The sequence below is a fragment of the Corticium candelabrum genome, chromosome 11 (genome assembly GCF_963422355.1).
Source record: "Corticium candelabrum chromosome 11, ooCorCand1.1, whole genome shotgun sequence".
In the NCBI taxonomy this organism is placed as follows: Eukaryota; Metazoa; Porifera; class Homoscleromorpha; order Homosclerophorida; family Plakinidae; genus Corticium; species Corticium candelabrum.
The window spans coordinates 7,636,812-7,662,148 of NC_085095.1; the positions used below are offsets into that span (position 1 = coordinate 7,636,812).

The 25,337-nt window shown below is 40.4% G+C and overlaps 6 protein-coding genes across 8 annotated transcripts in view; 3 read left to right on the forward strand and 3 right to left on the reverse strand.

Moving 5' to 3' along the window:
* Positions 1-1,059, reverse strand: part of LOC134186789 (trafficking protein particle complex subunit 3-like) — a 2,483-nt gene extending 1,424 nt beyond the window's left edge. Inside the window, exons 1-3 of the mRNA XM_062654844.1 lie at positions 1,001-1,059; positions 848-945; positions 11-110 (exon numbers count right to left, since the gene is read on the reverse strand). Coding sequence (XP_062510828.1) covers positions 11-110; positions 848-945; positions 1,001-1,039 — 237 coding nt within the window. The 5' untranslated portion in view covers positions 1,040-1,059. The remainder of the gene's footprint in view (positions 1-10; positions 111-847; positions 946-1,000) is intronic.
* Positions 1,060-1,158: 99 nt separating this feature from the next.
* Positions 1,159-1,704, reverse strand: LOC134186546 (LYR motif-containing protein 2-like). Its single transcript, XM_062654535.1, has 3 exons — positions 1,595-1,704; positions 1,377-1,517; positions 1,159-1,285 (listed from the first exon to the last, which is right to left on the reverse strand). Exons 1-3 carry the CDS (start codon positions 1,631-1,633, stop codon positions 1,208-1,210), a joined length of 258 nt encoding a protein of 85 aa, XP_062510519.1. The 5' UTR covers positions 1,634-1,704; the 3' UTR covers positions 1,159-1,207.
* A 42-nt stretch (positions 1,705-1,746) lies between these two features.
* On the forward strand, positions 1,747-5,729 carry LOC134186545 (parkin coregulated gene protein homolog). The gene is made up of 5 exons (XM_062654534.1): positions 1,747-1,956; positions 2,070-2,204; positions 4,327-4,501; positions 5,123-5,272; positions 5,331-5,729. The coding sequence occupies exons 1-5, from the start codon at positions 1,822-1,824 to the stop codon at positions 5,489-5,491; spliced, it is 756 nt and encodes a 251-aa protein (XP_062510518.1). The 5' UTR covers positions 1,747-1,821; the 3' UTR covers positions 5,492-5,729.
* A 249-nt stretch (positions 5,730-5,978) lies between these two features.
* Positions 5,979-10,655, reverse strand: LOC134186666 (membrane-bound transcription factor site-2 protease-like). 3 transcript variants are annotated; one of them, XM_062654678.1, is made up of 10 exons: positions 10,565-10,655; positions 9,275-9,547; positions 9,108-9,211; positions 8,527-8,773; positions 8,312-8,471; positions 7,114-7,214; positions 6,892-6,961; positions 6,569-6,685; positions 6,430-6,508; positions 5,979-6,221 (listed from the first exon to the last, which is right to left on the reverse strand). In XM_062654678.1, the coding sequence occupies exons 1-10, from the start codon at positions 10,628-10,630 to the stop codon at positions 5,999-6,001; spliced, it is 1,440 nt and encodes a 479-aa protein (XP_062510662.1). In that variant the 5' UTR covers positions 10,631-10,655; the 3' UTR covers positions 5,979-5,998. The 3 variants fall into 3 exon arrangements, 2 of the variants coding, with proteins under 2 accessions (XP_062510662.1, XP_062510663.1); XR_009970985.1 differs by lacking the exons at positions 5,979-6,221; positions 6,430-6,508 and having other exon boundaries at positions 6,611-6,685; positions 6,892-7,032; XM_062654679.1 differs by lacking the exons at positions 5,979-6,221; positions 6,430-6,508; positions 6,569-6,685 and having other exon boundaries at positions 6,822-7,032.
* Positions 10,656-11,324: 669 nt separating this feature from the next.
* On the forward strand, positions 11,325-22,861 carry LOC134187274 (rho GTPase-activating protein 20-like). Its single transcript, XM_062655390.1, has 23 exons — positions 11,325-11,507; positions 11,611-11,707; positions 12,150-12,237; positions 12,682-12,727; positions 13,148-13,223; positions 13,820-13,925; positions 13,993-14,103; positions 14,168-14,212; positions 14,268-14,339; positions 14,411-14,614; positions 14,672-14,736; positions 14,794-14,943; positions 15,993-16,034; positions 16,098-16,179; positions 16,238-16,324; positions 16,403-16,469; positions 16,530-16,688; positions 21,930-22,041; positions 22,109-22,169; positions 22,235-22,340; positions 22,403-22,458; positions 22,539-22,648; positions 22,705-22,861. The coding sequence occupies exons 1-23, from the start codon at positions 11,366-11,368 to the stop codon at positions 22,859-22,861; spliced, it is 2,241 nt and encodes a 746-aa protein (XP_062511374.1). The 5' UTR covers positions 11,325-11,365.
* On the forward strand, positions 22,825-25,321 carry LOC134186392 (uncharacterized). The gene has a single exon (XM_062654359.1). It carries the CDS (start codon positions 22,909-22,911, stop codon positions 25,084-25,086), a length of 2,178 nt encoding a protein of 725 aa, XP_062510343.1. The 5' UTR covers positions 22,825-22,908; the 3' UTR covers positions 25,087-25,321.
* Positions 25,322-25,337: the final 16 nt, after the last annotated feature.

Below are 25,337 nucleotides of genomic sequence, written 5' to 3' on the forward strand. Positions count from 1 at the left end.
AGCGGCTCACTTTGGCAATAACCTCAGCCGTTTCACGAAAATCATGGCATTTTCCAACGTTCGATCTGGCTAATAAATCCTCAATCAATCGAACTCCAATATTGTAACCCCTGCAACACAGACAAGAGTTACAACAGGCAATGACAGAGTTAAACGTCACGCTACCTAAAAATTTAGCTACAATTACAATTTAGTCAATTCAACACATACACAAAGTTTTCCTCATACAAATGCTGCCTCAACAATTATACGTTAGAGAAAATATCGTCGTTTAACTGATAGTCGTAGTTTCAGCAAACATCCAATTTCATTCTAATTTTGACATCATACATGCAGTACATGAAACACTATACAAACCCGATCCTATACCTATAGATGTACAATGTATAGTGGGCATGCATGCAGCAGTGTTCTCACCAGTACTGTCAGTACCGTAACTTGTCATTGTAATAATCTACTGTACTATCTGTCTGTCTGTCTGTGTTACGTTGCATTTGATTCTAATACAACTAGAGAAAAACAGATGAAGTAATTTTATGATGTCATTACCAAATATGTCAACATTAAGCATTTGATGACGTAATTATATTTAACGACGTCATATTGACGGTTGGCAAAAAATCCTGGCTAGAACACTGTGCAGCGTGTTATCTGAATGCATCAATGCTTGTCCGAAACACAACACAATGAAAGTGTACTTTTATTATGGCGAGTGCTGCAACCATATAATCATTAATATTAACAACACATTCAATTCTCAATTTTTATTTTCATGTTCCTACATAATCAATCGACTGTGAGTACGCAAAAGTCACGGAGGACTTTGATCTATCAAACACTATCTTACATTTTGTCAAGCTGCTTGTTCACTTCCGCGTCTGATTCATAATCTTTGATGAGTTGACTGACGAGAGCCCCATACGTCAACGTAAACAGTTCAGAGCTCTAACAGAAGCAACAGCCTATAAAAGGACACAACTCTAACAAGTGAGAGACTCACTATTTTCCTGCTTTCCGTCGATCTCGCCTGCCTTGCCATAGATAGTTGATATCAAATATGCAACAGGTAGCCCAGCCCCTTTTGAGTGCGTCACTACACTAAATTTTCAAAATGTTATTTATTCAATAGCACTAAAATTTACTACGTAGTAGCACTAATAAATTAGCAATTTAAGTTGCATGACGATGCAACATCTAATACAATTATTCATCTTGCTCTTCCTAATGTTTCTTCCAAGCTTTTTAGTTGAGCTCTTCCTCTGGTCAGATGCATTTGTATAGACTCCTGTGTGATAGAAACAATAAAATTATTTGCAATTAAATTTATTGATATTAATTTTTATAATTTATTGATATCAATTTTTATAATTGATTACCTGATCTCTTTCATGTCGAGCTTGTTGATATTCACTTCTTGCCCATTCTGTCAACTGCTGCCGATCGCTGACGCTGTCGACTCGTCTCAGCGCGCGCAGAATGTCTCGGTACAACTTCAGAGCTTCAGATCTAGTCAAGAACTAAATCAAACAAAATAATATTAATATTACGTTTTTAGTAAAATGTGACGTCAGGATCTCAGATAGAACAAACGAACTTCACGTAAGTTTAGTGTTTTTCCTCGAAAACGACTCATTTTGACTCGAAACAACTTGCTATATAAACTACTACGTAATTGTACATTCAAACAGGTTCTATGAAACCTCGGAGTGTGGACTTTGCGCTCTAATTATCCGGGAGCTACAATTGTAAGATCCGGGTACCTGGATTCGTTTGTTTCCCTGGCGATTACACAAGGACAGTCGACTCCGCGTCATTTCTCTCATGGCAGCCGCGACGGCTACGCGCCCAGGAGAAAAGGAGCGACATGAGCGTAAATCTAGTCAAGACGGCTCACCAAGCAAAGGAAAAGTGGTAGCCGAAGGTTTCACGATGAAATCGCGCATGAAGAACGCGTCGGTAAGCCACACGTGACTGACTGAGTTATAAACTAGCAGTTTAAGGTCTAATGTGAATGTTTTAGTTATGAAATAGAAGGTAGAGTCTAATGTGTTTGTGTGCGAATGGTTTAGTTGACCGGACCGCCGGTTGCTGGCGCTTTCAAGCAAAGACCCGCCAAGCCTACCGACTTCCGAAAGTTCTACGAGCGCGGCGACTTTCCTATCGCTCTAGAGCACGACACGAAAGGCAACAAGATTGCATGGAAGGTAAGTGGAGTAGAAAGGTCGGACGTTGTGTCAGTCAACGTCGAGGTGTGAGATAAAAACTTAGAATATTAAGTTAATTAGATTTGTTAGTCAAGCTAAGGAAGTCAGCTTGCGGTTGTGTCTCTATACTTGCGTGCATTTGTTGTCTCATTCGCTTACCACAGTCGGTGTCTCTGCTGGAGGTGTACCTGTAGCTAGACATTCCGCTGCTTTGGTCACACACGTAGCCAGTCCTTGTCATGTCTGTTAGGAATTCATTTAATTAAATTCCGAACTGGAGCATTGAGTTTCTCTCATTGTATATTATTAGTGGTAAATGAAACTGTGTGTACACCGGCGCTTCGGAGCTAGGAGCGAGCGTATGTGCATGTAGTTGTGTGTGTGTGTGTGTGTGTGTGTGTGTGTGTGTGTGTGTGTGTGTGTGTGTGTGTCTGTGTGTGTGTGTGTCACTGTGTGTGTGTGTGTGTGTGTCACTGTGTGTGTGTGTGTGTGTGTGTGTGTGTGTGTGTGTGTGTGTGTGTGTGTGTGTGTGTGTCACTGTGTGTGTGTGTGTGTATGTGTGTGTGTGTGTGTGTGTGTATGTGTGTGTGTGTGTGTGTGTGTGTGTGTGTCAATGTGTGTGTGTGTGTGTATGTGTGTGCGCATGTGTGTGTGTGTGTGTGTGTGTGTGTGTGTGTGTGTGTGTGTGTCAATGTGTGTGTGTGTGTGTGTGTCAATGTGTGTGTGTGTGTGTGTGTCACTGTGTGTGTGTGTGTGTGTGTGTGTGTGTGTGCGCATGTGCACGTGTGTGTGTGTGTGTGTGTGTGTGTGTGTGTGTGTGTGTGTGTGTGTGTGTGTCAATGTGTGTGTGTGTGTGTGTGTGTACATGTGTGTGTGTACATGTGTGTGTGTGTGTGTGTGTGTGTGTGTGTGTGTGTGTCAATGTGTGTGTGTGTGTGTGTGTGTGTGTGTGTGTGTGTGTCAATGTGTGTGTGTGTGTGTGTGTGCGCATGTGTGTGTGTGTGTGTGTGTGTGTGTGTGTGTGTCAATGTGTGTGTGTGTGTGTGTGTGTCAATGTGTGTGTGTGTGTGTGTGACTGTGTGTGTGTGTGTGTGTGTGTGTGTGTGTGTGTGTGTACATGTGTGTGTGTGTACATGTGTGTGTGTGTGTGTGTGTGTGTGTGTGTGTGTGTGTGTGTGTGTGTGTGTGTGTCAATGTGTGTGTGTGTGTGTCAATGTATGGGTTATGGTTATGGATTAGGGTTAGGGTTTTGTTTAGTGTAGTAATGGTTCACAGTAAACTGACTAGACAATTAACAACATGCTTTATTCGTGTACGTTTTGAATTTTTTGAGTCAGATAGTTATTGTTTTTAAGAGTATTTGGAGTTGTATGTGTCAGATTTATTGTTTCAGTAACTTAACTGATTTGTTTGATTGTCTTAAAAGTCTATAGTATTAAATCGCAAGGGTGGTCGATCTGGGGGGGGTGAGGAGGCTCGGACAAACCCAACTTTGAGTACAACCTCTTTCGGTAAGCAAACAATATCGTCATAGTTTATGTGTACTCTGCTGTCATTTCATGCAACTCCCACAACTTGCGAGTTCACTTCACCTGAACGTGTTTTGCTTATGAGATTATTCTGCATCTTGTTTATATTCACTGTTGATATTAATAGCCAGTTTTATCTGATTATATTCCAGGATGCCTGGAATCTTGAGTTTTCTTTATTTGATAGTACATTACATATAATCATTTCTGACTGACTCTTTAGTTGTTTGTCACTTGTTTGACTCCAGTATGACTGCAGCATATCACGACTTCCTAACTGTGTTAATTAATTACATGCATATGTGGAACTCCAACTTGTAAGGCCTCTATTGGAAGTAATAGCATCTGTCTGTAGGCTACACAATTTAATACTCATGCACATAACTTGATAAACATCATGGCTTGATTGCAGTCCACTGCATTTGTATGGTAACTTTGTCAGCATGTCGCCTACATGATGATTTTAGTGTCTTTCTCTAGTTCTAAAGTATTGAGGGATGCCCCAGTGCTACTATTTTATAAGATACCAAACGGCTCTTTGCAATGCTTTAGATTGCTTGCTTACTAATCATGCTCCTTGTTTTGGTTCATAGGTTGAGATTGAGAAGTTGGACTACCACAACTACCTGCCTCTCTTCTTTGATGGATTGTGTGAGACGGTTCATCCGTATGAGTTCTTTGCTCGTCAAGGTGTTCATGACATGATGGAACATGGTGGAGGTGCAAAGATATTACCAGTTATACCACAACTCATTATTCCAATCAAAAGTGAGTTTTTATATTCATACCACGTGGTTGCTAGCAGTCTGACTGTCACTGATCGTCTCGTGAGTCCAGCAGTTTGTCCTTCATCCCCTAACCGTTGTAGCTAGCTAATCCCAAGCAGGAAAGGATATAGAGATTTTTATATGTACACTCAAACCAGATTACCAAAAATGCCAAACACGTAGCCTTGGAGGTCCAGACCTTGCCTCAGACACCCAGACCACTGGCACATTAACGTATCTCTACACATGTGTCATGTTTGTGGTAAAGGACATCGCTGCAACGACTACATGTACTTCTAAATAATGTGACAGTTAAGATTGAAAATAGTCAGATACGTGCATTTGCTGAAAACTAGATAACTGCAACCCGGATAAGGCTGCCCAATAGGATCTGGGTATGCAAGGCAGGGTGCCAAAGGTAATTCGGATTAGCGAGGTTCGACTGTACTTACATATCAGCTTTGGTCAGTTTTTGACTACAACACATTGGAAGTCTGCCAGATTTTCTAGACTTTCTTGCTCACTTGGGGTGGCACAAGCTAGCTAGAATACTTGTATACACTACTAGTGTGTGTGTGTGTGTCTGTCTGTCTGTCTGTCTTACTTGTCTATCACTCATTAGATGCGTTGAATACACGGAATCATCATGTTGTCTGCACAACGCTCAAAGTCCTTCAACATCTTGTCACATCTGGTGAAATGGTCGGTGAGGCACTTGTTCCTTACTATCGTCAGATTCTTCCTATACTAAACATTTTCAAGAACAAGAACCGTGAGACATTCCCATTTGTTTTCTCACCATTTTCTCCTAACAAACAGAATGTTTACAGTGAATTCTGGAGACGGCATCGATTACAGTCAGCAGAAACGAGAAAACGTTGGTGACCTGATCCAGGAAACTCTAGAAGCATTTGAGAAACACGGTGGTCCTGATGCATTTATCAATATCAAGTACATGGTGCCAACGTATGAGTCGTGCTTACTCAACTAATACGTTGATGTTTGGCTGTTAAGTAGTGCACTCGTATTGTAAGATGTTAGGAGTGGAATGGAGCAGGGTTTAATATCTTATAGTCACCACATCAATTGTATATGTTGACACTGTTGTATTAGAGGTGGGGTAATGGTACTTTGTGACGTGCTCTGCTCACATCTTGGAAGTAATCACCGCGTTGATGACCAGCAGGACATACCTGCTCTGTGTGGAATAAAATGGCATATTATATGCACATGTTCTTCAGCCTGTTTGCTGCTGTACAGTACACTTCTGTTATCCACATTAATTTATGAGTGTTGGTGTGCCAATTAAGTAAGTGTTGGAGAAAAGCATGAAAGAAATGGCAGATATGAAAACATGCTGCTCCACTTTTCACCTTGTGTGTGTGTGTGTGTGTGTGTGTGTGTGTGTGTGTGTGTGTGTGTGTGTGTGCGCGTGCGCTTGTGTGTGTTTGTCCCTGCACACACCTATTTAGTTTACCTAATGCAGTTTCTTCTGCTGTCATGTATTTACATTCAATACAGCAGTTAATCCTAATATAACGTTTAACACCAGCAAGACTGTTCCTATCATCAATATGCCAGAAGTCAGTTTAGTTCTTATCTCTTCACTCCAGTCTTTGAAGAACGTATCAACAGCAGCGCTGAAAATCCATTGTCCATCAAGATAATACACAGGAACAGAGTTGAGTATTGCCAGAGCAGAAGACATGGATATAAGATATCTTGTACAGGTAAGTTAAGCCTCATATACATGTAGATACACACACACACACACACACACACACACACACACACACACACACACACACACACACACACACACACACACACACACACACACACACACACACACACACACACACACTTGCACGGACACACATGCACGTGTGCGCACACACACACACACACACACACACGCACTGTAGATACAATAGAAATGTTTCTGTAACACCAGGCAGGCGATAGAAAGCGAATAAATTGATTCTCGGGCGATAGTCAGTAAGACTAACTGCAAGCAATAACATCACTCAATATCAAGCAATGGTGTAGAACATATCTCCGTACTCACTTGTCTGATGCAACAGCATCGGATGTCCAACAAAAATCACGTCTTTTGAACCAACGTGGCTTATTCTGAAAAGTCTGGATTCGCTGTCAAGTGAAGGATGAAGGCACACAGACTTGCCTGCAAAGTACAAGTGTAGTACGTGTGTGTGTGTGTGTGTGTGTGTGTGTGTGTGTGTGTGTGTGTGTGTGTGTGTGTGTGTGTGTGTGTGTGTGTGTGTGTGTGTGTGCATGTATATACTAAACATATCAACTCACACTCAGTGACTGTGTACTGTACATGCAGACTTACTGAGGTGTTGTACATCATGCCAGGAAGTTGTTTACCTAGACAGTCACTTGTCTGCTTGCAATGCAAACCAGCAGTAAACTTCCTGGCATTCAGACAGAAATATCTCTACACAAACCACACAACAGGCTTCATTTCATCACCAATTTGGAAAAACTTCCACTGTGAAGTACTAGCACCTTCCAATACACAACATGTACATAATGTAATTAGACTTAATTAAAGCAATCAACAAGCACATGCCTGGTGTTGTCATCTACCTTCTTGGTATCCCATAATGGTTCACTACTGTGGAAGCAAAAGTCTGACAATGATTCATTCTGGCAACACTCCACAACACCAGACAATGAGAGAGACACAGCTAGAAATCAAAACAGAAAAGCATCCATACACATACACATACATAACAAAGTCTGGCATTCATAACAGGATCGATAACCATCATCTCTATTGTATGTTCTTGCCCATCAAGCCTCAATAAAACAACACATTGTGACATAAATCTTTCATGCTTGCATTAGTGGTCTTAACTCTAAGACAGGTAGATTGTTGGTGGTACAGTAAATACTAAATGTGTGCCACAATATTGTATAACAAATTCCAAAACAATGTGTAGTATCACCAGCATGTCTCGAATGACTGTCTGTTATGCATAATTGGAGTAATGAAATTAGTAGTGTAACTTATGATTTTTCAATAGTTCTAAGTGAATTTTAGGAAAGTGATGTATGCCATCTGGATCTTGGCACCTTGTATGTTTTAGTGTTTCATGTATAACCAGACTTCCAGGCTGGGTATGAAAACAAGAGGAAGGGAGACAAAACAAAAGGGTAGGAAGTGCGGCTATCTTTGACAAGATAATCACACCATGCATTTGCACACACTGAGTGATGACACACACACACACACACACACACACACACACACACACACACACACACACACACACACACACACACACACACACCACACACACACACACACACACACACACACACATGCACACACACACACACACATGCACACACACACACACACACATGCACACGCGCGCGCGTGTGCACACACACACAGTGACACACACACACACACGCACACACACACACACACACACACAGTGACACACTGACACACACACACACACACACACACACACACACACACACACACACACAGTGACACACCCCCCCCCCCCACACACACACACACACACCCACACACCCACACCCACACCCACAGTGACACACACACACACACACACACACACACACACACACACACACACACACACACACACACACACAATCATAATCAAAGGGAAGAAGTGCCGTTAACTAAGTCTAACATAGAGATTACACCTGAATACTATCAAAAAAGCTGGAATAGTAAAGCCAACCGCAAGTATGTCAGTGTGTTAGTATGATATCGTCCATGTAGTTTAATTACAATGACATGTACCTCTTGTGTACATCCTTTTCAAGCTGCTTTTGTTAGCACAAAATCCGTGTTGGCTAATCTTGGATAAGAGAGCCATCCAATCAGCTTTGCTATGAACACTCTGCCCATCAACTGATAGGATGACACTCCCGACCACAAGATTGTTATAGACTGGTGAGTTCTGTGTGATCAATTGTAATAAAGTAATCTCTAAGACTAACAGAAAAGAGGTAAACCTTGGATATTCCATTAACCACAGCTCCTTGAGTAGACGTGAAGAGAGGAAATAGGATCCATGGTAGACAGTACAATGCAAGTAGACAAACAAACACGATGATGACGTTATGCCACACGCCCGCACAAAATATTCTCAGTTTTTGTATTGAATTCAACGTTGTCACATGTTGTGTATGAAGGTCAACAAACGCGCCGGGATACATCACGAAGAAAAATAAACCGACGCCATCAATGTGGACATTTTCACTATATGCAGACAAGTTTAGTCTGTAATGACACACGAGCGTGCACACACACACACGACATGCTGCACATGATACACACACACACACACACACACACACACACACACACACACACACACACACACACACACACACACACTCACAAATGCATGCACGCACATACACACACACACACACTCACAAATGCATGCACGCACATACACACACACACACACACACACACACACACACACACACACACACACACACACACACACACACACACACACACACACACACACACACACACACACACACACACACACACACACACACACACACACACACACACACACCTGACAGCTGCAACAGCGTGACCAAGCTCATGCAACACTCCACTAACTGCAATCGTTACAAGAAAGTAGACCAGTTGGCTCCACGGAAGGTTTACTCCCGGCAGCTACAATAAACCAGAACGTACAATCAATCAACTCCAAAATCATTAAATATACGACATTCTCACCACCGGCACTAACAGAGGATCCCTAGCCTCCTCATCCGAACTCACAATAAACGAACGCAACGTGAAAACAAGAACACCAACAGAGAGAGGAATGAGTACAAGACCGATTACCACACCAACAGTGAACCACGCTTGTAGCCATCGTCGAGGGAAAAAATCTGAGAACCGAACTAGAAGATGGTTGACTCTGTTGGTATAAAACTGAATCCTGCCTAACGAGACAGACAGTCCGTATCTCTCAAGAAACAGCCGATATCGTTGACGACCCTTTCTCTAAAACAAATGTTTACCAGATACTTATTATCAGCATATAAAATTTTATAAATTAATATCAATTTTATAAATTTAATATCAATAAGATTTTCTGTGGATTGAACATACGTTTGTGTTGTATATATAAATCTGTGTTAATGTATAAAATTTTATAAATTTAATATCAATTTTTCCTATGGATTGAACATACGTTTTGTGTTGCATATATAAATGTGTTAATGTATAAAATTTTATAAATTAATATCAATAAGATTTCCTGTGTATTGAACATACGTTTTGTGTTGCATATATAAATCTGTGTTAATGTGTAAATTTTATAAATTTAATATCAATAAGATTTCCTGTTTATTGAACATACGTTTGTGTTGTATATATAAATCTGTGTTAATGTGTAAAATTTATAAATTAATATCAATAATATTTCCTGTTTATTGAACATACGTTTGTGTTGTATATATAAATCTGTGTTAATGTGTAAAATTTATAAATTAATATCAATAATATTTCCTGTGTATTGAACATACGTTTTGTGTTGCATATATAAATCTGTGTTAATGTGTAAAATTTTATAAATTAATATCAATAAGATTTCCTGTGTATTGAACATACGTTTTGTGTTGTATATATAAATCTGTGTTAATGTGTAAAATTTATAAATTAATATCAATAATATTTCCTGTGTATTGAACATACGTTTTATGTTGCATATATAAATCTGCGAAACCCAGACAGAGGTTTTTGTGGCACTAACTGCTCCACGAATCAACACTCATCTAACTCATTAAAATTTAACGTATACAGTATTTATAAATTAATTTCTAATTTTATAATTTAAATAATTAATTAAATAAATTTATAAAATATTCAAATTTTCAGTGTCCTACATAGCAGTCCTACTAGTGCAATTGATTGACAAATAAAAAATAAAGAAAACTAACTGACCCCCCAGTGTAGGGGGCTACGTCAGTGGGTTTGATTGAATGGGCAATAGTCTGTAGGCGACTACAAGAACCTCACCTTAACAACTCGATCAATAACCGCCAGCAGTAGCCACACAGCAGGCACTGTCCATGCAACCCACATCTCATTCTCTTATCCGGGTGTTAATTAATCTAACGTAGCGCGCGCACGCCCATTAACCACGACACGTGCGCGCGCACATGCCGACACTATCGCGTCTCCACGCCCACTCACGTCTCGCCTGATCTCATCGACTCGTTCGTTGTCCGACTGAGCTTCAAGCTTGTCGCAATCGCGCACCACAAAGCGAGTGGGCAGCGACGCTAAACAAGTTGTCGCTCCCGTCTAATCACATTACGTCAACACAGGGCGAGTTTACTGTACCCACGAGCTTTACGAACCAATACAGACATGAAGGTGTCGCATGTTGTCACGCCAGTGTAACATACAAGCGCCTATCATCACCCCCTCCTACTCTGTGTTTCATTCACCAGAGTGGCAATCCACTTCCGGTCGCTGGTCGCGCGTTCCCGTCGCGGTTTTTCCACGTTTGTGACGTTGCCACGCGTCTGCGAATGCATGAAACGCGAGAGCGCATCGACCGGGAATTCGAGCGAGCCGCCGTTCGTCTTTTGAGACGCAAAAAAGGAACGAATCCCGACGACCGCCGCCTCCCCGCCCTCACCCACAACGTCGACATCCTCTCATTCTCATCTCTATCATCGCGAACAATATAAATCGAGCCCTACATCGCGTTTCAACGCGCCAATTCGCTCTAAATCCGACGTCTCGCCACTCATATTGTGTGATTATCCGGGCTTTTCGAAGGGATGCGATTAGTAACTCATTAGCAGACGAATGAATCTGAACGACGGAACGGTACGTTTGAGGCGGCCATCAGACCATCGGACGTCGGCCACTTTCCAAATGGACGCTCCCGACGAAGGTCGGCCGCCGTCGTCGCACGAGGAAGCCACACGGGCGAGAGATTCGACTCCAGGTCGGTTAGACCATCCACACCACACACTCATTGTCGGAATTCTTGTGCTTCTCGCCTCGTTTCTCGTCTCCCCGCGCGTTTGTTCACCTCGATTTCGTTCTAGACTCGCGTTTTACGATTGTCGAAGACCTTCTAACGTCCGAGGTTGTCTACTACGACCGTCTGAAGACCGTTTTTCATACCTACGCCAATCCGTTGAGGTAAGCGAGAGTGGAAGGGAGGTCCTACATGTGACATTTGTCATAAGGTGTTGCATGGAGGGCATTAGTCGTGCCGAGATTAGTAGGTGTCGCCTCGAGCGTCGCATTCAAGTGCACGTCGTCGCACTTATCGGCTGTTGCTGTTGAAAGAAACGAAATTCTGACGTCACCAGTGTGTGTGTGTGTGTGTGTGTGTGTGTGTGTGTGTGTGTGTGTGTGTGTGTGTGTGTGTGTGTGTGTGTGTGTGTGTGTGTGTGTCACGGTGTGTGTGTCACGGTGTGTGTGTGTCATGGTGTGTGTGTGTGTGTGTGTGTGTGTGTGTGTGTGTGTGTGTGTGTGTGTGTGTGTGTGTGTGTGTGTGTGTGTGTGTGTGTGTGTGTGTGTGTGTGTGTGTGTGTGTGTGTGTGTGTGTGTGTGTCACGGTGTGTGTGTGTTTGTACAGCAAGTGGGGTCTGACGGGTACCGATCATGACATGCTGTTCGGTGGTGTCGACGAGCTGCTGCGTTTGGTTGAGTCGTTCATCAGACAGGTGTGGACTGTCTTGTTGTCTCTTGTGGCTCTACTGTTGGTCTGTTGCTTGGCTGCTGGTAACCACGACCCAACAGATTGTGTAAATTCTGTTGCTATCTGAGTTGTGCACTCTGAACTCTGCTTGTGCTTGGGGCTTTCCCTTCTGAGACAGGCAGCTGTGTGGTGCTTATCTGTGTCTGTCTGTCTGTCTATCTGTCTGTCTGTCTTATATTTCATTACAATGAAATTTCCATCAATTCTGAAAGCAATCTTTATAATCTACTACATAATAATTACTACATAATACATTAGCTGTCTGTCTGTCTGTTTGTCGTCTTTCTCTCTTTCTTTGATGGTCTGAATGTTGCTTGCTTTTGTGTTCTCTGTTTTTGCTGTTGAGTAGCAGTTGTACATGTTAACTCGATTGTGGTGAGTTAGCTTGTCTTGTTGGTATGTGTTGCAGTTGGATGAGAGTGTGCAGAATTGGGATGCCAGTATGGTCAGCGTGGGTGAGTGCCATACAGAGATTGGGGCAGACCAGCTGACCACACACACACACACACACACACACACACACACACACACACACACACACACACACACACACACACACACACACACACACACACACACACACACACACACACACACACACACTTATGCCTTGCAGCTGTTTGTTTTTTGTTCCTATTATACCTTGCCACTTATTTCTGGGCTTCTAACTTGTCTCCTTTCTCGTCTGTTTGTTTGAAATCATCCAGACTCAGTATGTGTATTGATCAAGCTGTGGTATGATACTTAATGCATGGCATCACAACTATGGCCTTCACACTGTGAAGACATACAATCCTAATAGAACGCGTTTGCCTAATCAACGTGCCTCTAGATTGTCACTCTGCTGTCAGCTGCTGCAATGACTTCTCTTGCAGGTGGGATCCTCAACGGTCTTGGATCATTCTGGCATGCGTATGAACTGTATTGTGGCTCACAGAGACAACTGCTAAGGTATGACAACATTGAGTGTTTGATTGCCGGTATGAACTGTGTATCAGTGATTATGCCTGTCATTATCTTATGCCTAACATCATCAGAGTGTGAATATGGCATAGAAGTGTTGACTTCCTTTACTTTTTCTGGCATGTTACATGCAGTGTCTCTTGATGCCCTGCAGACGCCACATTCCGCGGTTTTGTTGTGGATTTGTATTGTAGTTACCTCAAGGTGGTCGCTTTATTGTATTTTGTGTCACCTTTGTGCTCCATTTCGTTGACAGCGAGTGTACAAAAGAGTGTCCACGCCCACGCGTGAAACATCTATTTTCTTCCTGACGTTTACTTGTTCATCATTTCTGTTAGAATTATATAGCTGCTTGGCTAGATATAGTGGCCATGGGGGTTGTGGTTTACTGATTGCATTAGGACACACCAAAGCCATTGAGTTGTGACCTCATAGAGCATAGAGTGGGGTGGGTATAGATTCTTTAACTTCTTGGAGGCTTAGCTGGTTGTCCCAAGCCATACGGTCAGTTGAGGCAGGTGTGGTGGGTGGACTAGTAGGGTAGTTGATCTCACTGTGTTTACACTGTTTCTGGCTTGTTGTAGGAGATTGAAGGACAGAGAGAAGAACACAGCATTCAAAGCATTCCTGGATGTTAGAAGGGAATCATCACCCAACCGGCTGTCTCTTGAAGCTCTACTAACCTTGCCTGTATGGAACAAGTCTTGTATGCTCATAAGCAGGAGGTACTGGAATGTGACCCATAATGTTACTTTAGGTTCAACGTGTTTCAGAGTATCATCACTTACTGGGTCAACTGTTTGACACGATGGAGCACGATCATCCCGATTTTGACCACCTCTCTGATGCTGTAGCCAAAGCTAATCAGGTAGATATGTGACCATTGCTATGAAGTTGATTACATCATGCATTGTTTACTGACTATATCATAGCTCGTTCAGAGGAGGCAGGAAGAGGCCATCTTCTTGGAGAACCAAGTGAGTTTGTGATTTGGTATGATGATCCGATTAAGCATTGGTGTGTCCCCGTCAGATAAAGTTAGCTCAAGTACAGGAACGTTTCTCACAAAACCTTTATCTCAATTTGCCTCTTGACTGTGTTGACGTATGCTCTTTACTATGTTAAACACACTTTATGGTTTTTTATTTGGTGTGTTTGGTGGGCTTCCCTTCCAGTCTGATGGCAGGAAAAAGAAGAGTAGTTTACCCGGCCACAGGTATGGTAGTCATGGAAGTGGTGGTAATCGTATCAGAAATGGCGGAGTTCGAGGAGTTTCACATAATACATCACCAGGATTGGCTCTTAGAGCATGGAAAGGAGGTCCCATTAGAACGACCATTCGATCATACGTGAAAGAAGGAGTCGTCCAGTTTAGAACCGTGAGTGAGCTACGAGTGAGCTACGGCTACCCTACTGTATGCCTGTTTATCTATTAGGGTTATAGTCATCAAGATCGATACCTCGTTCTCTTTACTGATTTATTGCTCGTTGCGAAGGCAAAGTACGTCGTCTCTCCATTCTAACATGAAATCAGTATCATTCAGTTTTGCTGTTGTAGATCTCAGAGCACGTTTAGGTTGAAACAGAGACTGCGAGTGAGTGAGATGTGGTTGGCCGACTGTATCGAAGAAGTGTTTGAAACATCACAGAAAGAAGAGTTATCGTTCGTACTCGGATGGCCAACCACCAACACAGTGGCAACATTTGGGTATGATACATTACACTAGCGGTAGCATGAAAACGGCATCATTTGTGATCCTCAAGAAAAATGTGTGGACAAACTTGATTGAGTGTATAGAGCAATAACATTTACAGTTATATGGAGTGTTGCGTTATTTTTCAAAACTGAAGCACGAAGCTCTTAGTAGAGAAGAGTCTATAACAACAGTTAGTGTGTACTAATAAAATATTATTAAATAGCGGTTATCAGCACATGTTGTAGTTAAGATAATAAAGTGTCTACTTTCTTAGGATCTTGCACTTCTAAAATTAGTGCTTTTGTGCAGAAACTTTATTAACGTGGCTGGTAATACGGATTCCTAAACTTTCCCCCTTCGCAACATAAACTGTTGTTCTAACAGTTATGGGCAGATCTACAATTTAAAAACAATTTATGTAAACAATTTATGTTTTGAAAGTTTCTCATCAAGCATAGAAAACGAACTACAAGTTGGTATACTACAATGCAAGAATGAAACAGAAAATAGTGAAACATTTGGCTTGATGCTAGCACCATGCAACTCTGAGTGAGTCTATATTTATTTTTATTTAATTAATTAGCTTTGTAGGTAGTTTAGAAGGCTGTGTAGGTAGAGAGACGACAGTTAGTGTGCAAGATAAAGCGCGGATACATAAATTAGAGTGTAAGAATAGCTTGGAAATCTAGACATACATCATGGAAATGTTGTCGGGTTTGGTCTGGAAATGTCGAGTTGAGTGTGGAAATGTGGAGTTGAGTGTGGAAATGGTGGTTGGTTGGTTGGAGGGCAGACTGTTTCCACTGTAAGTTGTGTCTGTTCATGCTGTGTGTAGTCGTAATTGATAACAATACGTTGAAGTAGGAACGATGGTTAAACATGAGTTGCTGTGTTATCGTGCATACTATCAACTTGTTTTGTAAAAAAATACCATTTCTACTTCCTGTTCTGTGGTGGTCTTTCTAAAGTTTTAGTAGATGAGCAGGATGTTTATATGAGGGAGGGAATAGTGGGTGTAACCATGTCTCTGTGGGCACTAGAATTATGTTTTTGTTGGTAGGTCAAAGGAAGACAGAGATGCATGGTATGTGCAGCTGAGCAGGTAGCATCAGTTTGATCACGTTCACTGAGTGATTAGTGATCAACACATTTTTGTGTTTGTTAGATACATCAACAAACAGAGAGACATGGTCGAGCCTCGGTCTGTGTCTCTCAAAGTGTATAACAGAGCCGGAGATACGGTTAATGTGTGTGGCTATCACTACTGTATGGATGTACAACGTCGTAATAGAACGTCTCATTTAGAATCCTCAATTCCAGATAGTCAATGTCGATCGTAATGACACTGCACAAGAAGTAGTCAGTTTGGCACTGGAAACGGTCGGCTTAAAAGTAATATTTATATTAATTATTTAATATTAATTAAATATTTAAAAACAGAGGAATAATTAATTGTGTTGTATTATGTAGGATGATCCTAAGGGCTATCAACTGTGGGTGATCTCAGGCAAGGAGGAGTCTGCATATCCTCTCATTGGTTGACTATTTATGTATCTTTGTTGTTGTAGTCTTGTTTATTGTGATTGGTTTTGTACAGGTCATGAGTATCCTTATGCTATCAAACTCCATCACGTGAGGCATACCTTGGACAGCGTTGAAAACGACCAGTTGAGACACGTCAGCAAGCGCGGTCAATGTCAGTTCATTCTAAAGAAGAGGAAAAAGGCACAAACGAGTACAACTCAGCAAAGTCTAAGTGAGCAATGCTTCCGTCTTTGTTCAGTATTGTGTGTGTGTGTGTGTGTGTGTGTGTGTGTGTGTGTGTGTGTGTGTGTGTGTGTGCACGTGTGTAATTATATTACATACATACACACATACACACACACACACACACACACACACACACACACACACACACACACACACACACACACACACACACACACTGCGGGTACACTCAAAACTATTTACTCACATACAGGAAAGTCCCAACTCAAAACATCATCCATTTCTGGAAGCATGCGGCTAAAAATCATTCTATTGTTATAAAGCCATAATTTTATAGAAAGCTTCTCTAACAAGTTCTTGAAAGCCGTCCAGAAACAGCTAGCATAGCACATACTTTCAAAGCTATTGATTTCAACATTTCTAGGTTATCTGGTGACCAAAGTCCAAGCCGCATTTCCACTACCAAGTAGTAAGAAACCCACCAGCATAAGTCACTCATGCGTCGTGACGATCATCCTTGTCCATCTCAGCCACTTCTATATTAAATGAATAATTACTGATAGGGTGGGGTGCATGTTAGCTATGCATTTGGTTTGTTGTTTGATTTTATTTTTATTTTTTACATTATTAGTGTGTCATATAGTCAGATGCTCTTTCTCATCAGTTTCTTTATTTTCTTGGGATCAGGGTTTGAAAAATCCGGTCGCCAAGTCGCCATATGGCGACCACTTCAAGGTGGTTGGGACTAAACGAGCTGTGTGGTTGCCAATTTGGCGACTAGAAATATTTGGTAGTTTTTAGTCTTTGTGGCAGCGGCTCTTGGATGCGAACAACCTGCTCGGCAGATATGTTTTGCGTTACAATATGTTGCCACTTTCTAAGTCTACCATTTAGTGGCACACTGCAAAGTAGGCCGTCTAACTTAGCACCTTTGTACATATCGCGTAACAACGTATCACCTAGCAATCTATTGCGAGTTGTTGCTATTGTCTGGTTGACCATTTTTATGGACTTTACTGCCTGTAACAATCTCATTGGTCTCTGCCATCAGCTCCAGACAAACCCAACTACTAAAGGCATGCAGTCGTGTTTAATTCTTCAAACAATTGTGGTCACTCCTATTCTTCATACGCTACACCAGCAAACCCAACTCAACAGCTCTATCATCGTTGAGATGCCATTGCGCAGCAGCTTCTCCCGAATAAAACACGAAATCTGCAATCAATTGTTGTTGAAGGGGACGGCAACTTCCTATTTAGATCCTTTTCTACGCTGTTCAAAGGAACGAAGAATCTGACCATCTTCAATTGAGACAAATGAAAACTATTACTTAGATCTTTGCAAACGGCGGGCGTCGGACGTGGCAAAACAAACAGCTTTTGCCACAGCAAGCTGCCTGATTGTCTTTCTATCAGAAGAACTACCAGGTATGTCCAGGAGCTCGTATGTCTCCTACTGCTACTAGGAAAGTCCGTTCACACAAAGTTTCTGCATGTCCAGTTCTGAAATCTAGATGTTGAATGATGCTACATGCTATTGAAGTGCTATAATAACAAAAGTTTATCCCTTGTGTTCCACAGATTAGCACAGCTAACCATAGAGCAGGTGGGGTTACATGCAGTAGCCGAATGTACTGTTCTCAACAACAGTAGTCATAAGAGAAGAAAACGCTCTTATCTACTCAACCAAAGAATGCTCATGTTTTATTGGATGGATTGCCAGGATGTCAATGTGATGACAAACCACATTTTTGTTTGGTTGGAGCTATACAATTAGTTGAAAGTTAGGATAAAATATGAATACTCATAGTATTACATAGAAAGAATCCCAAGCATAATACTCTAGATTGATGTGTTTACTTGCTATCTACAATCTTCATCCAATGTTATTGCAAATTCCTAGTTAAACGTGATAATCTGGGAAAGGGCTCAACAGTAATAGTAATGACTAGTTTACTTCTGGAATCTCTGACCTAGAAACTAGTAAAAGTTTGGCGACCAACCGTTCCTCTACGTGGCCAAACTGGCGACCAGACTCAAACACATATTTTGAACCCTGTGGGATGTTGTTATTTTGAGTGTTCATTAATTCAGCACACGTAGGTTGTGGTTGATGAGAGGAGATCTGACTGGTTGTATTTCGTAGAGAAGTTGAGGACCAAGTGTTTTCAGTTAGATGACCTTATATGGCAATAGAGGCGTGTGTAGTGGTGGCCTGATTTACATGACATTGTTCTATTGCCACACTGTGCATAGAGTAGTAACCTGTCGTGTGCTGACTCGTCGTACAACAATTTTCCAGCATACAGATAGTCCGTATGAGTGTCAATGAAGAATCTTAAAGGTAAGTAGACATCTTGTTTACACCTAGAGACAAAGAGTCTCAACAGCTGAGCCTTCATAACAAAACATTTCGACATATTGAGTAAGACATGGGAAGTCCACACCTGTAGAGACATAAAAGAGCTGAGAACACAAACATGTGCCTTACCATACATTACCTAGACACACTTTTTTGTGTGATATCATCTGGAGTTAGACTTATCTTGTTTACAGTATCGGAATGCTTTCTTAATTTGTACAGTCAGACCTCGTTTGTTTGTCTCGCTCGTTTCTGTCAGACTAATGCTATTGTGGGACTATTGGTACCAAAATACACAGTGACTCTTGTATATTGGTTTCATGTGTAGCTTGTCAGAAAGTGAGGGTGTCGGGTTATCAGATGTCGAATAACGAGGTCTAACTGTATTAGGTTGTGATCTAGAAGTGCAATAAGTAGCTGTGTCTTATTGACTGTTAAACGAAGTGCTTGTTCATCGTGTAGTTATTACATTATTTATTACATTATTTATTATATTATGTATTACACTATTTATTACATTATTTATTATATTATGTAGTACATTATTTATTACATTATTTATTATATTATGTATTACACTATTTATTACATTATTTATTACATTATTTATTACATTATTTATTACATTATTTATTACATTGTTTATTACATTGTTTATTATTTATTATACTAGTAATTGAAGCTATGTTTACACCGTCGCTTGTACAGCTATGAGCCTTCAAAGTCCTGAACACCACCACGTATGCTAGGAGGAGTAATTGTCGCGAAGAATTACGAATATACACACTATTTTCTTTCTAGACGTGCTACTTGTAAAATGTATTTAAAATTCTACATAGCGACTGTTGTTTTGCATGACCGCAAAGTCCGTAAATAGTCTAGTCGTATGTAGAGTCATCATATACGGGACATAAAATCTCTCATGGTTACGTAGTGTTGGATTCCCGTATAAATGTCGTATAACCAAGGAAGCGATTAATTTTGGGTTAGCAGTTGCAGACAGGTGAGTTCTGTTGTTTATTTCCGACAGATCCTAGCAATCGCAAACATGAATTACACTGTTCTGGTAAGAAAACTCTCTCAAGGAAGTTTTGCGCCTACGGTTGGCTGTTCGTGTATTGTCTTTGGTTGCCACGTACGACATAAAGGAATTAATGTTTTGTGATTAGGCCACACAAAGGAGACGTGGCACATTTCTGCAGCATGACAGACATAGCCAGCCACATAGTCCCCAGACTGGAAGTTGGTTTAGCCCTGTACGTTTAGAGTACGCTACTCGCCAAGTCTCATGACTTTACAAAGTCCATTTTGTAGAGGCTCAAAGCTGAATTAGTTATATATATTTGTTATTTATTGTATTATTTATTATATTATTTATTATTTATTATATTATTTATTATATTTTTTATTATTTATTATATTATTTATTATATTATTTATTATATTATTTATTATTTATTATATTATTTATTATTTATTATATTATTTATTATATTTATTATTTATTACATTATTTATTATTTATTATATTATTTATTATATTATTTATTATATTTATTATTTATTACATTATTTATTATTTATTATATTATTTATTATTTATTATATTTTTATTATTTATTATATTATTTATTGTATTATTTATTATTTATTATATTATGTATTATATTATTTATTATGTATTATATTATTTATTATTTATTATATTATTTATTATATTATTTATTATATTATTTATTATATTATTTATTATTTATTTATTATTTATTATATTATTTATTATATTATTTATTACATTATTTATTATATTTATTATATTATTTATTACATTATTTATTATATTATTTATTATATTATTTATTACATTATTTATTATATTTATTATATTATTTATTACATTATTTATTATATTATTTATTATGTGTTGTGCTCAACCAGATCAGTCTGGTTTGTAAAGTCTATTACAAGTACCGGAAGCAAACCCTGCTTCAGAAGTACTTAGACCATCACGGCTGTTTAGAAAGAAGACATGACTTTACGAAGGATCTATTATTATTATTTATTATATTATTTATTATTTATTATTAATTATATTATTTATTATATTATGTATTATTTATTATAATATTTATTATTTATTATATTATTTATTATATTATTTATTATATTATTTATTATTTATTATATTATGTATTATTTATTATTTATTATATTATTTATTATATTATTTATTATATTATTTATTATATTATTTATTATATCAGATTGAAAAAAACAGCCTTGACGTCACGATAATTTTGTGGAAGCTACTATAGTGGCATATTCCAGTCACTGGTCATTAAGACTTTTGGATTGTGGACCAGCCATAGAGTTTGCTAGTCATCAAGAACTTCGCTAGAAGACTTGCCTTTAAAGGAAATCTTTTAATGACCAAGGCTACCACTAACTTGTGCAAACAGCTATCTGTTACATTATGGCTATATAATGCCAAGATGATTTTACATACAGTAGATTAGTGCTGGACTGTAGAGAGAGTGCTTTATTAGTCTTCTAGCTTGTTCTGAGTTTTTGATTTAATGTGTGTGTGTGTGTGTGTGTGTGTGTGTGTGTGTGTGTGTGTGTGTGTGTGTGTGTGTGTGTGTGTGTGTGTGTGTGTGTGTGTGTGTGTGTGTGTGTGTGTGTGTGTGTGTGTATTTAGAGTGACACCCATATATTTGTATATAATACAGATAACACACACACACACACACACACACACACACACACACACACACACACACACACACACACACACACACACACACACACACACACACACACACACACACACACACTAGTATTATATTAATTGTTATATAGTGGCAATGTTGTTAGTGACTGATTAGTTATGAGCATGCTGGTTATGTAGCACCCAGAAGATTTCTCTACAAATCAATAAGGAAGGCACCATTTGTTCAATGGGCTACAAAGCGTCGGACGGGAACACCTCACGGTTCCCAAGAGCGACTAGATTGTCTCCAGTAAGTAATTTGGTCGCCATATTTCTATGCAACATCAAGGTGATCGAATTTTGGGATTTTGCTGCAGGTTGTTTGGTGTTAGTCTGTCAAAAGTGACTAAGGATGGTGTATTACCGAAGTCGATTCTGGTAAATAGATAAATACTTGAAAATTGATGTAGTAGTTGCATCACGATGTCTGTGCTGTCATGTAGGACATACTGGTGCGTTTGTACAAGGAGGGTCCATCCGTACCGGGAGTGTTCAGACGCTCGTGCAATGCTCGTTTGGCTAGAAAATTGAAGGAATCTCTAAACAACGGTTAGTAGTATCGGACTTCTGTTGATCGACACTCGAGACTCATTGTCATTGTTGATTGTTAGGAGAGGATGTGTCAATTGGTGATGCTGACATTTTGGTGTTGGCTACAGTAATGAAGGTTTGTTGTGTGTGCATATGTTGTATGTGTAATTGTACGGCTGGAGGGAAATAAGACTGTTTGTGGTGTTTGCTGTTCAGGAATTTCTTCGAAGTTTGCCTGATTGTATATTTTGTTGTGAAAACTTTGCCGATTTGGTGGCTACGAATCAAAATACGGAAGACTTAAATCGAGTAGACGGGATTCTCAGGTATATTGTATGTCGTTTTCATGATGGTTGGTGTGTGAAGATTTTCTGGGATTTAGGGTAATGGATCGACTGCCGTTGTGTAATTACATTGTATTGCGACATTTTATGTGGGTGCTGTACCGAGTGGCAGAAAACTCAGAACATAACAGCATGGATGCTCATAATATTGCAATATTGCATTGTGTGTGTCGCCGAGTCTCTTGTGGGGAGTAGAGTCGGTGAACGCAGTGCACCACGAGGTGCCGCCATTGATTGAGTTCATGGTGACGAACTGTGTGCAGATTTTTGGAAATGAAGTCCCATTTGCATTTACTGCTGGAAAGCGACTCGTGAGAGTGAGAAGTGACAGCGATGGAACAAAGTATCGGATACATTCCAAGCAGGACAACATGCTGCCTCGTGATTCGGTCTCGTCGACTGAAATGGAGTATGGAGAGTCGGGTGATGAGGCAGCTTCTCCTCAGTCGACGATCTCTAAGGATTCTGCTCTCACTGCTAGTGACTCAAATCTTTACACAGAACAGGAACAGAGCAGTTCAAACCGAAGAGAATCGACGGGAAGTCGTGGCAATAATACTGCAGGAAATCGGAGACACGGTTCTTCATATTCGTGGAAATCCTCGTCTGGATGTGGTGGCTCTGTGTCAGAACGAGATGCAGTAGAGAAGAGAGGAGCATTCTGTAGAAGTAAAAGTGATGATGTGAGAGTGTCGAGTGAAAGCCTGAATGGAAACGGAGGTAGCCTGCCATCTAGTCTGCAGGAGGATACTCCATTTTTAAGTGGAGAAATTACAGCTAGTGGCTCGATGCCGTCTCTGTGTGGTGAAGATGATATGTTGGATACGAAGATGATGGCACCTGCTGGCTTACCTAGAACGTATTCTGATATTCCTACTTCTCCAACAAAGTTGAAGAGTCATCCAATGCTTCAAAGACGTCAAACACCTCCAAAAGCCCCACCTGCAACGAGAAGGCTTCCCGGTCAGCCACCTACTGCTCCTAATCTGGTAGAGAGAAGAGAACGTCCTGGAGCTGCAGGACAAGGATATGTCGATGTCAGTGGAGGATGGTCTCGGCCTCTCAGGCAAAGTCGGGTATCACCTCGGAGAAAACATGGAATGGGGAGCAAGTCGGCTCCGTCCAGTCCAGAGACGGACAGAGCTTTGGAGACCGGGCAATCGAGTCGAAATATTTCTCTTCCTTCATATGATTGGGCTGTTGAGCAGAATGCCAGAGTTTCTCCTGGTTCAATGTCTCATTACGTTCAACAGTCATGGCAGCTCGAGTCAGCCAACAAACCTTCAAGAATTGCCTTGGATCGTTCCTACAGTGTAGGGGTCACGACATCGACTGCATCCGAGTTGAGTACTTCACTTGGCAGCATGAGTTACAAAGCAGCAAAATCGCATTTCTATGTTCCTCACACACAGGCATCAGTTCCCGAGTATACAACTGTTGTAACTGCTGAGGTGCTGTCTGGAGGTCAGATGAAACCGAATATGACAACAGTTATTCATCCTATCATTCATGGGAAAGATTCCCCGTCTCAGTCAACTAAAAAGAAAACGATGTTCTATCACAGAGTATCGACATCGGGTGCTGCAACTCCACCAACTCGAACTGACTTACCTAATTTTAAGAGCAAATCTCGGTCTCTTGACACGTGGCAGAAGAAACAAGGTTACTTCTATCAGCCTGAAAGTAACAGAGATTTAGAAGTACCTTTTCACCGATCGTCAACATACAGCAGTGTGCGAAATAAATCAAGAAAGGATGAGGCCTTTTCCTCATTTGTCAAGGACACTGATATGTCAGATTTCCAAGTGAATCGTCCTCGTTCGCGACACAGAGGCTTGTCACAAAAGTTTTCTTTTAGTGAACGGTCTGTAACAGAGCCCAATATTCCATTGACCTCGTATCAACACGAAGTGAGAACATCATCATCAATGGATTCTTGTGAAAACGAGATGAGGAAATTTGATTGTGACTTTGGTCTGAGTGGGAGCTTTCCTGAAGTGAGAAGAATAAAGTCGGTCGATCAATTACGACAACGTCTTGAATCATCTGGAGTAGATTCTTCTCCATTACCTGATCGACGGGCTGTAGTTTCAGCATTTGAGAGCCGATCCGCCGAAAACTTTAAGAAACCTTATTCATCACGACCTTTCCAATTGAAAACTGACATTTCTGGTCGATATGTGGGCTTGACACAACCGTCTTCTCACATTGGAGCTTTTAGACGATATTCTCCATCTGGTCACAATTCACCGGGTTTGTTGAGTGCTTCATCAAAGCATCACGGTCCTCCACGGTTACGTCGTCTTCCTTTGCAACGGAGCTTTGATTCGGCAATGGATGATATTAGTGCTGAGGAAGACTCAACACCGGATGAGGAAAACAGCGAACTGTTTTCTGGACTTGAAGAATCGTTTGTGTGATCGTGTGTTGAGGGATTTTATATATAATTTCTACAATGTGATGGCCGGTATTACAACAACACTACCGTGTTGCCTTATTATAACAGATATGACTGATACAACAGTTTTTGGTAGAAACAGTTGCATAGCAATGATAATAGAGACACCAGGCAAACAGGTTTTACATAATGATTTGTACAGGAAATTGAGATGTAGTTCTCCTATTGTTATAATTGAATTATTAATTGTCATTTGAGACGTGTCGTTACCAC